This window comes from Myotis nattereri (assembly GCF_964212035.1).
Source record: "Myotis nattereri genome assembly, chromosome: 1".
NCBI classification, from domain to species: Eukaryota; Metazoa; Chordata; class Mammalia; order Chiroptera; family Vespertilionidae; genus Myotis; species Myotis nattereri.
The window spans coordinates 9,365,683-9,383,548 of NC_138075.1; the positions used below are offsets into that span (position 1 = coordinate 9,365,683).

At 41.7% G+C, this 17,866-nt stretch overlaps 1 protein-coding gene across 2 annotated transcripts in view; it reads right to left on the minus strand.

Moving 5' to 3' along the window:
• Positions 1–17,866, minus strand: part of BTBD7 (BTB domain containing 7) — a 79,054-nt gene that overhangs the window by 2,575 nt on the left and 58,613 nt on the right. For both annotated transcript variants that reach the window (XM_081097281.1, XM_081097280.1), the window contains 5 exons: positions 13,654–13,814; positions 10,974–11,117; positions 8,310–8,499; positions 3,224–3,402; positions 151–612 (listed from right to left, as the gene is read on the minus strand). In XM_081097281.1, the coding sequence (XP_080953407.1) occupies positions 151–612; positions 3,224–3,402; positions 8,310–8,499; positions 10,974–11,117; positions 13,654–13,814 (1,136 nt within the window). The remainder of the gene's footprint in view (positions 1–150; positions 613–3,223; positions 3,403–8,309; positions 8,500–10,973; positions 11,118–13,653; positions 13,815–17,866) is intronic.

Genomic DNA, 17,866 nt, shown 5'->3' on the forward strand with positions numbered 1-17,866 from the left:
TTCTTTTCCATACCACTCAAGTCTATGCTTTCAGCTTGTCAGTAACACTTCTGGGCATTGTTGAATTCCAGTAGGGCTCTTAAGAGGGACTTGCTTCCAATAGTCCAGAAACTTTTATTTTTTAGGTAGGTTCCTGGGGTGTTCACTTACCACTTGTTTCTCAGATACTATTGCTGTGGAGGTGGTAGCGGCGGCGGCGGCAGCGGCGGCGGCAGCAGCTACTGTCTGTCTCCCCAGTCCTGTGGTGTTGGTACAATCAGGTGCTGGGGCTTTAACACCTGGCAGATAGACTGGAGGGGGGCCGGCTTTAGGAGCCGTTCTGGAGTGAAACAGTGAATGATTACAGGGATAAGAAAATGAACGTGAAGGATGCTGACTGGGAGTTCTTTGCTTCCAGCCTGCTTTGAGTTGGTTATGGATGGGAGTAGCTGGGGGATGGTATGGAGGTGGTGGAGGGGGCAAAGGTGGATGGAAGGCCACAAAAGAGTCTAGATCTGTAAACATGGTTTCTGCAGTGGGGGTGCTGTTAACACGACATCTCCCAGACTGTCTCAGTGTCAAGAGCGGACTTTCATCCCCAAAACGTTCATCAGGAAAGAACTTGTGAGGATTCTAAGAAAGATTAAAGAGAAAAAAAGAGATTAGCCGATTTCATAGATGAACATTCACAGGCTGAGAGGCTGAAGTGAGGACCTAAGAAAATTGCATTCAGCAGAGTAAGAGGCGTATCATGTTTTTCTAGGCCACAGGCTTCCAGGAAAAAATCACCTGAGTACAAAAGGAGAGAGTGCAGCCTCTGTAGCCTAGCACGCACACAGCCATCAAAAAGAGCTGCTTCACTGATTATTCCAGTAAGCAGGCCAGTAATCTTGTGAAAGATTCTCTCTCTATATAAACAGGTAATATGCAAATTAGCTGGGCATCACAACCGGCTCGAGGAGGCTGCATCACGATCACTCAGCAGCCCAGGTCCTGGGTGCCGGAAGGAAACTGGTGCCAGCAGCCAGGGGAAGGCAGGCCTATTCTTGCACGAATCTTCGTGCATCGGGCCTCTTAATAAAAGCCTAAGCGACCGTTACAGCGGAACAACCAGAACAACCAGTCACTATGATGCGCACTGACCACCAGGGGGCAGATGCTCAACGCAGGAGCTGCCCCTTGGTGGTCAGAGCACTCCCACAGGGGGAGCACTGTGGTGAGCACAGTGGTGGTGGTGGAAGCCTCTCCTGCCTACATGGCAGTGCTGAGGAGCAGCGAACAGCAGGTGGTAAGGAGCAAGGGCTCCCAAACTGCGAAAGGGATGTCTGACTGCCAGCTTAGGCCCACTTCCCACAGGCCGGGCTGAGGGACCTCCCCCCTGCAGTGCACAAATTTCGTGCACCAGGCCTCTAGTATGATGATAATAATAATAATAATAAAAAACAAGAGGAAATAAACCCTAATTCAAATATGTCTTTACTAAAAAAATAAAATGACCAAGGTGAGGATCCTGCTAGAACTTTCTGACAATGCATGTGCACTCGCAGGCTGAAATAAAAACTACAAAATACTACTCCTTATTATACAGGGATAATGTTTTGATAAACATTATAAGGGAATACTTAAATTATAAAACTTTTATGCTATTTAAGATATAAAATTAAGGTATGATTTAGAACGGCAAAGGAAAGAGAAATGAATATAAATTAAGACTCTCTTTGTGGGGGATGGAAACCATAACAAATAATGAAAATCAAGAATCTATAAATGGCCGAAACCGGTTTGCCTCAGTGGATAGAGCGTCGGCTTGCGGACTGAAAGGTCCCAGGTTCGATTCCGGTCAAGGGCATGTACCTGGGTTGCGGGCACATCCCCAGTAGGAGATGTGCAGGAGGCAGCTGATCGATGTTTCTCTCTCATCAATGTTTCTAACTCTCTATCTCTCTCTCCCTTCCTCTCTGTAAAAAATCAATAAAATATATTAAAAAAAAAAAAAAAGAATCTATAAATGGCCTGCTATCTTGCCTAAGAACACCATACCGGGTTCCCTTCTGAAGACTCAGGGTAAAGGGGTTTGGAGTCTAGGGCAAGAAAACAATTCACTTGATCAGATGAAATTAAGTCTTATTTTAAGTTCTGACTCAGTGGCCCTAAGCAGACTACAGTAGTCTCCCCTTTTCAGGTTTCACTTTCCAGTTTCAGTTATCCTTAGTAAACCAAGGTCCAAAAAGATTACAAAGAAAATTCCAGAAACAAACGACATGTAAGTTTTAAGTTGTGAGCCATCCTGAGTGGAATGATGGAATCTTGCATTATCTCTCCCCCTCCCCCGGCCCTGCCTGGGATGTGAATCATCCTTTTGTCCAGCGTCTCCACGCTGTACGTACAAGAAGATATTTTGAGAGAAAGCAATTCACATAACTTATATTACAGTATTGTATATTGTTATAATTGTTCTATTTTATTATTAGTTATTGTTTTAAACTCTTACTGTGCCTAACTTTATCATAGCAATGTATATGTATAGGAAAAAACATAGTATATATAGGGTTTGCTTGGTTCTATCCGCAGTTTTAGGCATCCACTAGGGGGTTTTGGAATGTATCCCCTGTGGGTAAGGATGCAGGGGGAGAGGGGAAGAGTTTTTCCTGCTAGTTAAACAACTCATTTCTTGATTCCAGTGCTTATAGGTTTGAACCATCATAAAAACATTTCTCACAATAAGGGGGAGGAGAGGGAAAACTGGCATCTGAGAGAACTCTAAGTATGAGAGTGGTCAAAACCTGAGTCTAGTGACCAAACTGGGGAGGGAGAGCAGTGGAGGGCCAGAATCTGCGACTTGGTCTTTCATTTCTGTTGGACATACGCACCACAAACTTTTGGCAGTCACCATTTATATGTTTACTGCCTATGAGACAAGTTGCTTTATAATAATGCACCTCTTATCTTCACAACAATCCACATGACACACAAGGAAACGGATACTCAGAGTGGTTAAGTAACTGCTCCAATTAACTGGTAGGGAAGCAGCAGAGCCATGATCTGACCCAGTTCTCACTCCAGAGCCTGTGCTCCGTGCACGCTTCCACACTGCCTCTCAAGGTTAGCTAACACACTGGAGGAAGTGAAAAGCACGGATCAGGGAGAAGACTCGTCTGTGAGAGCTCCTGCCACGTCTACAGTACGCCTGAATAAGGAATGACCCAGGCTCCTTATATTTGAAACAGCGTAATGAGTTCCCCACCTGCAAGAGCTCTGCAGCAGCATCGGCAAGACCAAACTCTCTCAGGACTCGGATCTGGATTTCATAGCTGACCGTGGCACCTTCCCCACAGTTCAGCGCGTAGGCTCTCTGCACCTGCTCGGTGTGTCGGAGCTCCTGCAGACGTCTGACCATGTCTTTCAAAATGAGGAGACGAGGAACTGGAAGAAGGAAAACCGTTTGCAGACAAATGCCTGAGCTACACAAAAGACCACCCACTGGCACAAGAAAAAAAGCACGTGTTTTGTATCAGAATCTTCTTATACACTTTTGATATTTTGATTTTCTGGCAACTTCGTACTGTATACATTTTTAATTTTTAAAAGTTTATTTATTGATTTTAGAGAGGGAGTGAGGGAGAAAAGAGGAGAGAGAGAGAAACATCGATTTGTTGTTCCACTTATTTATGCATTCAGTGATTGATACCTGTATGTGCCCTGACTGGAAAATGAACCCACAACTTTGGCGTATGGGAACAACACTCTAGCCAACTGAGTTACCCAGACAGGCCTACTTCTAATTATTTTTTATGGTTTTACAATTTCACTGTGCCCAAGAGCTCTTGATAATACCAAACAGCATCTGAGCTATATTAGTTCACAGCCTAATACAATTTTACTTGATATTCTCTTTAAATATCAGGATATTTCCTAAGTTGTTTTTTTTTTGGTTAATCCTCACTTGAGGATCTCCCCCAACAGTTTTAGAGAATGGAAGGGACAGAGGGAGTAAAGAGAGGGAGAGGGAAAGACGAAGAGAGGGAGAGAGAGAAACATCGATGTGAGAGACATCGATTGGCTGCTTCATGCACGCATCCTGATGGGGGCTGGGGATCAAACCAGCAACCCAGGTGTATACTCTTGACTGGGAATCGAACCCAAGACCCTTGGCGGGGGGGAGGGGTGGTCAATGCTCCAACCACTGAGCAACACAGGCCAGGGCTACTTCCTGTTTTAAAAACGTATTTACTTTTATTCATATAACTCTTTTTTAAAAAAATATATATCTTATTGATTTTTTAGGGAGAGGAATAGAGAGTTAGAAACATCGATGGGAGAGAAACATTGATCAGCTGCCTCCTGCACACCTCCCACTGGGGATGTGCCCGCAACCAAGGTACATGCCCTTGACCAGAATCGAACCTGGGACCTTTTAGTCCAAAGGCTGACACTCTATCCACTGAGCCAAACCAGTTAAGGGTTCATATATCTCTTGAGTTCTGACTATGCACTAGGGATTGGGCTCAAGTATTAGAGTGCACAGAACAAAGACGTGTTCCCTGTCCTCAAAGAACTCTGATTTTAGTGAAGTAAACCAAGTAAACCAGTAGAGTACAGGGCCACAAATGGTCATGGAGAGAACTATGCAAAGGATACTGAAGGGATTTGAAGAAAGGGACCCTCAACCTGGACTGGAGGCAGGCAGGAAAGGCTGCCTAGACAAGGTGACCCCTGAGTGTAGTCATGAAGAATGAGAGAAAACCAGGCAGGAAAAGAATATGGAGTGAAGGCTTTCCGAGCAGAAGGGCCAGGCATGTGTAAAACATGCAAATGAGAGACAGTGTGGCCCAAGGAGTTGGCATGGCTAGAACTCAGGATTCCAAAGTACAGGCAAGAAGAGCATTAAGGAGGGCTAGAAAGATGGGTGGGGCAGATCATGAATGACCCTGCATGTCACAATAAGGGATTTGAATTGTATCTTGTGTAGGAGAATGACAGGATCAGATCTGTAATGAGGTAAGTGCACTCTGAGAGTAGTGTCAAGCAGGAGTTGGCAAACTAGGGCCTGTAGGCTACATCAGGCTTGTTGGCTTTTTTGTAAATGAAGTTTTACTGGCACACAGCCACACCCATCTGTTTAGGTATTATGGCTGCTTTTGGCCTACAACAGCAGAGTTGAACAGAGTTGAGTAGCTGTGACAGAAACTGCATAACCCACAAGCCTATAATATTTACCATCTGGCATTTCAGAGAAAAACTTTGCCGAGCCCTGATATAAAGTCCAGAAGGGGAGTGAGTGAGGTTAGAGGCAGGAACACGGGTTAGGAACATGGAATAAGACTGCAGCAGAGGAAACAAGGTCCACAGACATTATGAGCCAAACTGACTATTATTTAAAGTTCCTGCTTTGTGCCAGGCAAACCCCTAAGCATATTACTCGTGGTACTTGCTTATGTGTTCACAATAATCCTAGAAGGAGATAACCCCATTTTGCAGATGAGGAAATTAATGCGTAGGGAAACAGATAGTGTATCCAAAGTGATACAAACGAAGTGGCAGAGCCAGGATAAGAGCCAATAAGCTAGAGAGCCTTTCATTAGAGCAGTGGTTCTCAACTTCCTAATGCCGCGACCCTTTAATACAGTTCCTCATGTTGTGGTGACCCCAAACCATAAAGTTATTTTCGTTGCTACTTCATAACTGTAATGTTCTACTGTTATGAATCGTAATGTAAATATCTGATATGCAGGATGTATTTAGGCGACCCCTGTGAAATGAATGACCCTGCATGTCACAATAAGGGATTTGAATTGTATCATATCCCTGTGAAAGGGTCGTTCGAACCCCAAAGGGGTCGATACCCACAGGTTGAGAACCATTGCATTAGAGTATGGTGAGCAAGTTAGAATCAGGATAACACCAGAATAGGGTTAAACAACAGAAAATAGTTAAACAAAAGACAAGTCTTATTTTTCTGAGCATATTTAATTGTGAATACGTTCGGGCTTTTGAGATTCAGTTCGAAGATTAAATTATGTTGTTATGTTCATGTATTAACTCAAGTTGATAAAAGTTACGAAAGTTTCAAAATCTGCACAAATCAGCTACAGAAATATTTCTCTTCATACTGTAATCCAATGTATACTTTAAACCAGCGGTTCTCAACCTGTGGGTCGCGACCCCTTGGAGGTGGAACGACCCTTTCACAGGGGTCGCCTAAGACCATCCTGCCTATGAGATATTTACATTACGATTCATAACAGTAGCAACATTACAGTTATGAAGTAGCAATGAAAATAATTTTATGGTTGGGTCACAACATGAGGAACTGCATTTAGAGGGCCAGAAGGTTGAGAACCACTGCTTTAAATAAACATGTAGTGGACAAAACTGAAAAGGTAACCACAGATCAGATGTGGTTCAATTACAAGTTGTCACTATGGCCCTAGCTGGTTTGGCTGAGTGGATAGAGCAGCCTGTGAACTGAAGGGGCCTGGGTTCGATTCCGGTCAAGGGATTATATTTATTATATGGTTTCCAATAGGTGGTGCAGGAGGCACCCGATCAATGATTCTCTTTCATCATTTTTTGTGTTCTCTCTCTCTCTCTCTCTCTCTCTCTCTCTCTCTCTCTCTCTCTCCCCCCCTTCCTCTCTGAAATCAATAAAACACACACACACACACACACACACACACACACACACACACACATATATATATATATATATATTGTTGTCATTATGGCCAGGCTGATGTGGCTCAGTGGTTGAGTGTCAACCCAGGAACCAAGAGGTCACAGTTCGATTCCTGGTTCCTGGTCAGGACACAAGCCCAGTTTCAGGTTTGACCCCCAGTAAGAGGTGTGCAGGAAACAGCTGATTAATGATGTCTCTATCCCTCTCACTTTCTCTAAAACAAACAAACAATCAATACAACCATTAAAAAAAAAGTTGTATTATGTCTTTTATTTATCCTTATTTGAAACTGACATTTGCAAACAGAAAACAAATGGTGCCATTTCCAATAATGCTATAGTTTGATGGTTTTTAATAAATCTTGCAATAGTAATTGGCAAGAGTTATAAATTACTTACCCCATCTGCACTGTTGATTTCCTTATATTAGAAAATGACATTAGGGCCCTTTGGTTAAAATAAACATTAACTGATGTTCAGAAGTTTTTGGACATTGACAGTTACTCCTCTACCTATGGCCACTTTCCTCAGAGTTGTATGAGGTAAGCCTACACTACAATAAAATTCACAGACCAGATCTTGGGAAACTGGATCTTCAGTAAACCAATGGTGATCACATTTTTGGGAGACATAAGCAGACTCAAAGATACAAGTTTATAATGCTATCCCCAATGGGGCTTATAATGTGATAAATACCCCATGGTGATGAACTATCTAAATTCCTGTAAATCAGTGGTCTCAGGAGTAGGTGGTCTTGTCCCACAGCGTGCATTTGGCAATATCTAGAAACAGAAAAATGTTTCCTAAGGCTCATAAAGGGATGTGTGTACATGTGTGCTACTGGCATCTAGTGAGCCCAGGGTAGGGATGCTGCCGAACACCCCACAATGCACAGGACAGCCCCACAACAAAGAATTATCCAGCCCTAACTGTCAAGAGGACCAAGGTTGAGAAACCCTGGGTGAAACTGAAAACTGTATATACCTTTTACTATGAAATAAAATTCAAAACAAAAAACTTAGCTTGTAAGTATGTATTCTTTCTTTTTTTAAACCCTCACCTGAGGATATTTTTTCCATTGATTTTTTAGAGACAAGGGAAGGAGGAAAGGGGGGAAGGGGAGGGAGGGAGGGAGGGGGGGAGAGAGGGAGGGAGAGAGAGAGAGAGAGAGAGAGAGAGAGAGAGAGAGAGAGAAAGACTGACATGAGAGAGACACATTGAGTGGTTGGCTGCCTCCTACAAGTGCCTGGACAGGAACTGGGGATGAACCTGCAACCAAGGTACGTGCCCTTGGCTGGAAATTGAACCTGCAACCTTTGGATCTGAGGGCTGCTACTCTAACCTCTGAGTCAAACCAGCTAGGGCAGCATTTCTACTTTGAAGAGAACAATGCATACTGGGTATTGGATCGGGAGAGAATTACCACATGTAAAAGGATTACAGAAAGATCAAATTATCCTATATAATAAAAGGATAGTATGCAAATTGTCCCCTCAACTGGGAGGTTGTCTGGGAGTTCAACCAGGGGGCGGGGTTGGCCAGGGGAAGGGAGGGAGTATCTGGCCAGCAGCCACTAGGGACCCTACCAGTGCACAAATTTTGTGCACTGGGCCTCTAGTTTAAGTATAAATGCCTAAAACACGTTACGGCCTTACCTGGAATCTCATTGGCTACCACCGAAGGAGGGCTTGATTGGTTACTGCTGATCTGCTGGTGGCTGATCATGTGACAGCACTGTGGTACAGCATTATTGACCATGTAAAGTGTGTCTGGCACATTGGACATTCTAACCATTCGTAAACGCACAAGATCTGTTTGTTCCACCATCATCTCATCTAGCACTGACTGAAAGAACAATTCAGTATTAATAGAATTAGTAAACCCTTCATCTCTGTTAAATCACATTTGGAGATATATTATTACTTTCATCATATAAAAAGGGAATTACTTCATTGCTTCCAGTGTATGAAGTTTATAATTAGTGGTGAAAGGAGAAAGTACCCCTACCTCTTTAATTTTTAAATGATCTTTTGGAGTATCTTTGGGAAAAAAAAATAACCACTTCTGAAAAGTTTCCTTTCAATTGAAGTATTTAAAATTTACAGGAAGGATATAAAATTAATCAGAAGTAAATTACACATAAAGTTACTATAAAGAAAACATGTAGCCCTGACCGGTTTGGCTCAGCAGATAGAGCATCAGCCTGTGGACTCAAGGGTCCCAGGTTCGATTCCAGTCAAGGGCATGTACCTTGGTTGCGGGCACATCCCCAGTAGGGGGCGTGCAAAGAGGCAGTTGATCGATGTTTCTCTCTCATCGATGTTTCTAACTCTCTATCCCTCTCCCCTTCTCTCTGTAAAAAATCAGTAAAATATATTTTAAAAAAAGAAGAAGAAAAAAGAAAACATGTATACATGGGCTGAACATCAGATTAAAAAAAGCCCTGGCTCACTGGCTCAATTGGCTGGGCGTTGTCCCGTGCACCAAAAAGGTTGCTGATTCCCGGTCAGGGCACATGCCTGGGTTTCGGGTTTGATCCCCCATAGGGGAGTACAGGAGGCAGCTGATCAATGTTCCGCTCTCACATCAATGTTTTTTTCTCCCTTTCCCTTCCTTTCTCTCTAAAAATCAATTTTTAAAAAGTGCTCAAAAGACAAAATATTAAGAACTGATATTAATTGAATAGGTCTAGCCCTAGCTGGTTTGGCTCTGTGGCTAGAGCGTCAGCCTGCGGACTGAAGGGCCCCAGGTTCGATTCCGGTCAAAGGCACATGCCGGGGTTGCGGGCTCGATTCCCAGTAGGGGGGTGTGCAGGAGGCAGCCGATCAATGATTCTCTCTCATCATTGATGTTTTTATCTCTCTCTCCCTCTTCCTTCCTCTCCGAAATCAATGAAAATATATTTAAAAAATAAATTGAATAGGTCTATAAATAAACTCAGTTGTTAAAAATCAGTTTTAGATTAATCTATTTCACTAAACCGATCAAAATGATATAAACATTTTCTACTTTTATTAAAAAATATATTTTATTGATTTTTTACAGAGCGGAGGGGAGGGGGAGAGTCAGAAACATCGATGAGAGAAAAACATCGATCAGCTGCCTCCTGCACGCCCTCTACTGGGGATGTGCCCGCAACCAAGGTACATGCCCTTGACCAGAATCGAACCTGGGACCCTTGAGTCCGCAGGCTGACGCTCTATCCGCTGAGCCAAACCGGTTAGGGCCATTTTCTACTTTTTATTGGGGCAATTATCTACTTATGTATGGGTACAGCCATCTGAGAAACGGAAGTTCCAGGAGGACTAGTGATGAGCTTACTTTCTGAGACAAAGCAGAATGGAGGGTAGGTCTAGTTTATTACAGACCATTTATTCCCAGACTCAACCTTTTGTAAAGGCCTCAGTTGCTTCAGTGAATCTGAGTACTGAATTTATTTTAAAAGGACCAGGCACAACCATTCTGCTTTTTCTCTCTGTTTTAGAATTATTTGAAATGTCAATCAGTCGATAAGAGGTAGATTATTAACCTAAGCAACAAAATAAACTCACAAATCCTTTCATGTATCTTAAACTAGGAACTCAGATAATAAAAACAAGGTAAATAATTCTATATCCAAACACACACTGTTTTGCATCTTACTTTATTTCATAAAGCTTAATGGTGATTTCTGACTTTCAAAGACTGGCTGTTTCTCAAAAGGCCACTCCAAACTTCTTCTGGCTGAGCACATCTAATAAAAATTACAGTATTTCATTTTTACATTACCATATTTTCTAGAAGAATTGTTATAATAGTCATAATGCCAACTATTTGCTGAATAGACCTGAAATTTTTTCTTAGTATGTGCTCTTATTATAAACTAAACACAAATTCCAGCAGTCAGCTGGAATGTGTTTCAGAAATGTGTTACAAGAAATGATAGCAATTCTTTACTTTATGAAGGAAGACACAATGTGTGCAATCTTCTTGCAGGACATTTTCCCATGCTGAAGATCACAAAATACTGACAACCATTTCAATAAAAAAAACACACAAAAAAAAACAAAACAAAAACCTTTCAAGTTAACATTTTACAAGAAAACTAAAATGAGAAAAATGTAAAATGCAATTTAACATGACCTAAATTATAAAAATATGCTTGCTAATTAAACATTTCAGAAAAGTGTTCTACTGAGCAGTCAAACTAGAATTTATGTTTACTTTCTGATTATTGGACATATAGGCCATTTCCAAATATTTAAATGATGCCACAATAAATACTTTGTGCTTACAGTTTATAATACAGTGATCTAATATCTGAAAATCTTTTTCATTACCTTTGCTTCCTCCACATAGGGAGAGAAGAGTCGAGGACGAACATATATTCCAGCATTTTTTTGCCGTAACCAGGCATTTGACTTTCCACCTTCTGATGTAGGAAGCATATCTGATGGAGGAGTACTAATCAAGCCTCTTTTCATCTTGAAAAAAATTATTTTTTATAAAGGTATTTGTGTAGCACTACAATACTAACATAAAAATAATTATACCTACAAATCAAAACGTTCAAACTACCATTTGTATAAAAATTTAGGAATGTATGTAAAATTTAAAAATACTTCAAATGTTTAATAATATTTAAAGGACTTGGAAATAAAAGGTAGTATAATTTTCCATTTTTTCTCTAAACAGAGGAATGAGGTTTTTAAAACAAGAGCTATATTAATTAAAAAATGTAACGAGTTGAACTTTCAAAATTCTTAATGAAACCAATTATTATTTTTTTCCTTGCTCATCTAGGAATTGATTCCATCCCCAACTTAGTTCCCTCCCCCCAAGACAAATCAAGAACTAGAGAGCTAGTGTCTACAGTACAAGGATAGAGGCAGTTGTACATGGTGCTTAGGGGCAGTGACTCTAGGGGAAGGCAGACTTGGCTCAAACCTTAACTCCCCATTTAACAACCTTGTGACCATGACATCTCCATTTACCCGGGCCTCACTTTAAGGGCTCCTAGATGGCCCTGGAGATGGGACACCACACAACTAACTGTGGTAGCCCTGTTGTTTCCTCATCTATGTTAGGAGAATATAAAACAAGTACCCACAGCACATAAAGTGGCTGTGAGGATAAAATGGGTTTGGTACAGTGCTTAGAACTTCCGGTTGACAGCTATTATTAGCGAACTTTTCCTGGGTGGGGACTTATGTGATAGCCATGGAATTAAGAGTATCAATATATTTTTTCTCAGTCTACTAAACCAAAGTTCTAAAATATTTTTCTAAGTTAAATTCAGGGTTCAAATCGGTTTGAGTCTTGGATTTTAAACAAAACCAAACACTGTTTCTCCAATCTTATTCTTGTTAAACATTAATAAATGTCTAATTGCTGCATTAGTTAAAATTATTTTTAACTAATAAAATTAGCAGTAGGTGGTATTTAGAGAAAAAACTCATAACTCTAACCCAGCTGTGGGCAAACTACGGCCCGTTTGAAATGAATAAAACTAAAAAAAAAAAAAGACTGTACCCTTTTATGTAATGATGTTTACTTTGAATTTATATTAGTTCACACAAACACTCCATCCATGCTTTTGTTCCGGCCCTCCGGTCCAGTTTAAGAACCCATTGTGGCCCTCGAGTCAAAAAGTTTGCCCACCCCTGCTCTAACCTATTACAACTATAATAATGTTGCTATATTTCCTTTTTTAAAATAAATTTTAACGTAACTGCATTCTAGAATACATAAAATACACATTTTATATCCTTCTTTCTAAAATTATATTCCATTATCAGCATTTTTCATGATGTGCTATTAGTAATTATAACCACTGTTCAGGACAGCAAACTATTCTGTTGCGTAGTTGTACTATAATTTACTTATTTTCCCTGTTCTTAGATATTTAGACTAATTCCAAGTATTTAATGACAATGTTATCAATGTACCAGCTATACTTCTCCTATGGGATAGTAATATTATTTCAAAAATCACTGACCTAATAGGTGAAAAAACGGTAACTTACTGTTTTATTTTGCTTTCTTTGGGGTATGTGATTACTAATGAGACTGCACATTTTTCTAATCAGAGATTCCATAAATATTTGTTTTCTTCTAGTTTTCCATGTTTCAATTTAATATTTAATTCTTCAATCTAACAGGAATTAATTTTCTGTGCAAATGAAATGAGGGTTTAACTTTAAACAAATGTCCTCCCTTCCCCATTCATCAGTTAGTCTAGCACCACACTGATTTGTGATAGCTCATTTACTATGTTTAATTCTTTTATTAATTAGGATCTTTTTCTAGGCTATTTGTCTTGCCTGTTATGCTAGCATCAGAGATTATAATTAGACTTTTAAAATGTACTTTACATTCTGGAAGAGTGATCCATCCTTAATTATGTTCTTTTTAGGGACCTTTAAAAAAATATTGTGTTTACAGCATTACCTTAAAGTTATAAACCAATGTATGAGGAACTAATATCTGTAATATTTCTCCTCCCATCCATTAATCTGAACAATTCTATTAGTTTAAAAACTCTTTGAAAAATAAAATTAACAAAATCAGCTCCATTAATTTTTAACTGAAATACCATTATAAGATTCATTCAGCCTTTTTACACTGAACCATTCATTCTCCTTTCCTCCTGTTTTCTGATTTATTTCTGTTCTTGAAGTCTCCCCAAAGGTAATTTCTAACCTTTCCTTTTTTAATAAGAATATACTTGATCTACACTGACAAATGCTGAATTAAACCCTAAGAAACTATCCTCTTGCAAAAGTAACAATGATATACACATTCAACTCTCATTCACCAAACATTTATTTGTGCTGTGTGCCAGGTATGAGGGATTGGGGGATATAATATAGTACAAAATAGACATCTGTCTCTGACTTCAATGAATTCAGTTTCACAATACTCTGTTCGTATAATTATTTCCAATGATAAACAAAGATAAGCCTATACATTTTAGTGCATTTTCTTTTCATGAAAGGGATAAATGAAGACAGACACTTACTGCATCACTTAGGACTTCACTGTTTATAGGTAAGATGTGCTCAACGCGAACAAAAGGTAAGAGAGAAGAAAGGATCTCTCGAAGCTCTTCAATGTCCAGGTCTCGTCTTTTCACACCTCTTTTGTTCACACTATGAGCAGTGCCACTCAGTAAGTTTGGTTCTGTGAGACAGAAAATGAAAAGTCTCCAACCAAATCCAAATTTTCAGAAGGCTTTCTTCTCTAGTATATTTTCAGTACCATTCTTTATATTTTAGTACACCTCTTTTTAAAAGGGTTATAACTTACTTTTTTTAAATGTTTTTATTGATTTTTAGAGAGAGAGGAAGGGAGAGGGATAGAGAGATGGAAACATTGATGATAGAGAAACATCACTGATCTGAGAGAGGAACATCATCGATTGGCCTCCACTGGGGATTGAGCCCACTACCTGGGCATGTGCCCTGTCCAGGAATCAAACCAGTGACCTCTTGGTTCCTGGGTTGACGCTTAACTGCTGAGTCACACTGGCAAGGCAAATTATGTTTATATTTTATGAAGTTTAGTTAATAAAAATGTTCTGACAGAGAAAAAGCATGGTGTCAACAGTATAACATTCTTTTATGATTTTCCTGCACTACAAAATAGAGGATTTTTTCTGTACACTAACTCAAAGTTAGTGTACACTAACCCCTTTAATAGATGATAATCTATTAAAATCTAGTTTGACTGAGGGCTTTTTCTTAAGCTTTCTCACTTTTGTGACCAGATTTTAGTACAATAAGGACACTGTAGAGTAAGTGCTATTTCTGGTCACTGTAGGTTAATGGTATACTCATTAGGCTACCATTTGTTTAAAAGCAACTTAACAAGATATTAATCTCCTGGCAGCAAAATAAAGTTTACTCTAAAATTCTTTGCTAGTCTCAAATTTCCAAAAAATGGGAATGTTCCTGCAGATAAGTGAACCCTTTAATCTCTAACATGTATATTTCCATTGTCCAGGGCAGAGAATAAAGGTTTTCTTTATTGGTTATTAGTAAAAGGGGAAGATTTACCATGCTTACATACATGTAAGATTTACATGCTTACAATACTGAGGTGAGAAAAATTTACATTAATGTTGGGAATCTTTAATCATGTCTTTAATCTAGGGGGTGTATTTTTTTTTCAAAAGGAGATCTTTAGCCCTGGCTGGTTTGGCTCAGTGGATAGAGCGTTGGCCTGTGGACTCAAGGGTCGCAGGTTCGATTCCGGTCAAGGGCATGTACCTTCGCTGCGGGCACATCCCCAGTGGGGGGTGTGCAGGAGACAGCTGATCAATGTTTCTCTCTCATCGATGTTTCTGACTCTCTATCCCTCTCAATAAAATGTATTTTAAAAAAAAAGGTGTTTATTATTCACGAATATAAATGGCAGGTATTTTGCAACGTCTGTAGGCTAACTGGTATTTCCTTTAAATCATGTGATAGATAGGTAGGTAAAGAGATTGTTTTTGAGAAGTTAAGCTTTTACTGCAGTTGTGTAAAATAAAATTGCTGCAAGTGTGTGAAAAAGGTTTTTGTCCTTGCCTTGCTATGATCTGCCTTCATACTTACACAAGGCATTGCTTTTTTTAAAAAAAAAACTTTTTTCTTTAGTAGTGTTTTCAAATGGAATCTTACTTTAAACTCCCAAATATGTAACAGGTAAGGTCAAAACCCTAATCTATGAGGGTGACTAAAATAAAGTGTAACCCGGTTTGCTTAGCTTCCTTCTCATTCCTGTAAAAGAGCCTGACATTCTAACCCAGCCGTGGGCAAACCACGGGCCGTGGGCAAACCACGGCCCGCGGGCCGGATCCAGCCCGTTTGAAATGAATAAAACTAAAAAGAAAAAAAAAGACCGTACCCTTTTAAGTAATGATGTTTACTTTGAATTTATATTAGTTCACACAAACACTTCATCCATGCTTTTGTTCCGGCCCTCCGGTCCAGTTTAAGAACCCATTGTGGCCCTCGAGTCAAAAAGTTTGCCCACCCCTGTAATCTAACCCAATCAGAAAACTTTTTTTTTTTTCAACCCTCGCTCAAGGATATGTTTTTAATTGATGAGAGAGAGAGAGAGAGAGAGAGAGAGAGAGAGAGAGAGAAAAGAAAGAGAAACATTGATCAGTAAGTGCCTCAACTGAACCTGCAACCTTCCAGTGTATGGGATGACACTCCAACCAACCTGACCAGGGCTGAAAGCTACTACTTTAAGGGAATTTTATCAAGGATGGTCATTATCTGCCCCACATAAATATGGCATTACCAATCTTATGTCAATGAAAAAAAACACAAAACAAAAAACCTATGGCTATAATGATTATGTAACATGACATACACCCAATTCTTATTACTTGGCAAACTATAACAATAAAAGCGTAATATGCTAATTAGACCAGATGTCCTTCCGGACGACTGCTGGTGGCCAGAGGGAAGCCCAGGTCCTGGTGCCAGAGGGAAGCCGGTGCTGGCAGCCAGGGGAAGGAAGGCATACTCTTGTACGAATTTCGTGCATCGGGCCTCGAGTCCTATATAATAAAACCCTAATATGCAAATCGACCGAACAGTGGAATGACTGGTTGCTATGACACGCATTGAACACCAGGGGCTAGATCAGCCATGGGCAAACTATGGCCCGCGGGCGGATCCGGCCCGTTTGAAATGAATAAAACTAAAAAAAAAAAAAAAAAAAGACCGTACCCTTTTACGTAATGATGTTTACTTTGAATTTATATTAGTTCACACAAACACTCCATCCACGCTTTTGTTCCGGTCCTCCAGTCCAGTTTAAGAACCCATTGTGGCCCTCGAGTCAAAAAGTTTGCCCTCCCCTGGGCTAGATGCTCAATGCAGGAGCCCAGCTCATGGCTGGAGAGCGTAGCAGCAGTGGTGGGAGCCTCTCCGCCTCTGCTGCAGGCGGGCAGTAAGGAACAAGGGGTCCCAGACTACAAGAGGGATCGGGCCTAAGCCAGCAGGCGGACATACCCCAAGGGGTCCTAGACTGGGAGATGGCACAGGCCGGGCTGAGGGACCTCCCCTCTGAGTGCACAAATTTCATCTATCGGGCCGAGAGAGAGAGAGAGAGAGAGAGAGAGAGAGAGAGAGAGAGAGAGAGAGAAAGAGAGAGAATGTGTGTGTGTGTGTGTGTGTATGCCTAAGCAACCAGAATGACCAGTCCTTATAACGCACACTGACCACCAGGGGCAGACACTCAATGCAGGAACTGCCCCCTGGTGGTCAGTGTGCTCCCACAGCCAACCTCCCCCAGCCGGCCAACCTCCCACAGTCCCTTCCCCCCGGCTGGCAGGCCCCAATTGCCCGATCAGGGCCAGGCCCTAGATTGGGATGGGAGTGGGTGGTGGTGGGTGCAGCCCCTTTCCAAGAGGGGGCCAAGGACCGGCTTCCTCCTCAGGGCTGGCGGCCAACCACCTGCACCCTGTCCTCCCTCCAGCCGGCAAGTCCTGATCTGCCCACCTCCCACCCGCCACGGTGGCAGCACGGTGGCAGCACGGCAGTGAGGGAAGGTGGGTGCGGGGAGGGGGAGGAGGAAGCGAGGAACCATGCAGTGATGGCATTGGCATTAGGCGTCCGTTCCTTCAGCCTCCAGCCTGGCAACTGTCACCTCCTCTCCCGACCCCGCCGGGGCCTTTGGGCCCTGGGCTGGGGCAGGAAACTGGGGTGGGTGGCAGCGGACACAGCCCTTTTCCCAGGGGGGCTGAGGGCTGGCTCCCTCCTTGGGGCCTGTGGCCTATCTTCCGTGCCCTGTCCCTCCCCGCAGCCAGCAGACCCCAAACGGCCTGCTGCAGGAAGGAAGAGGGTGGGAGGCAGGGAACTGCGCGGTGGTGGCATTGGCATACGTTCCTTCCGCACCCGGCCTGGAGACAGTTGCCTCCTCTCTCAATCCTGCAGGTGCCTTCGGCCCCAAATGGCCCGGCCCTGATCGCCAGCCAGGCCTAGGGACCCCATCCGTGCACGAATTTCATGCAACGTGCCTCTAGTGTTCTATAAAGCGGCTGTGAACACTGAATCACTGCTCCTAAGGGAAACACAGGGGTAGGTTCCAGGGAGCCTCTGGTTACATTTTTGCCAACTGATCAAGATATAACTTTGTCTTGTGTGTGTTTCTGTTTAAAGAAACCTTAGTAACATATACGCTGATTCATTAACACTGAACTCATGGCCAATAGATAACTCATACCTGAACAAAGC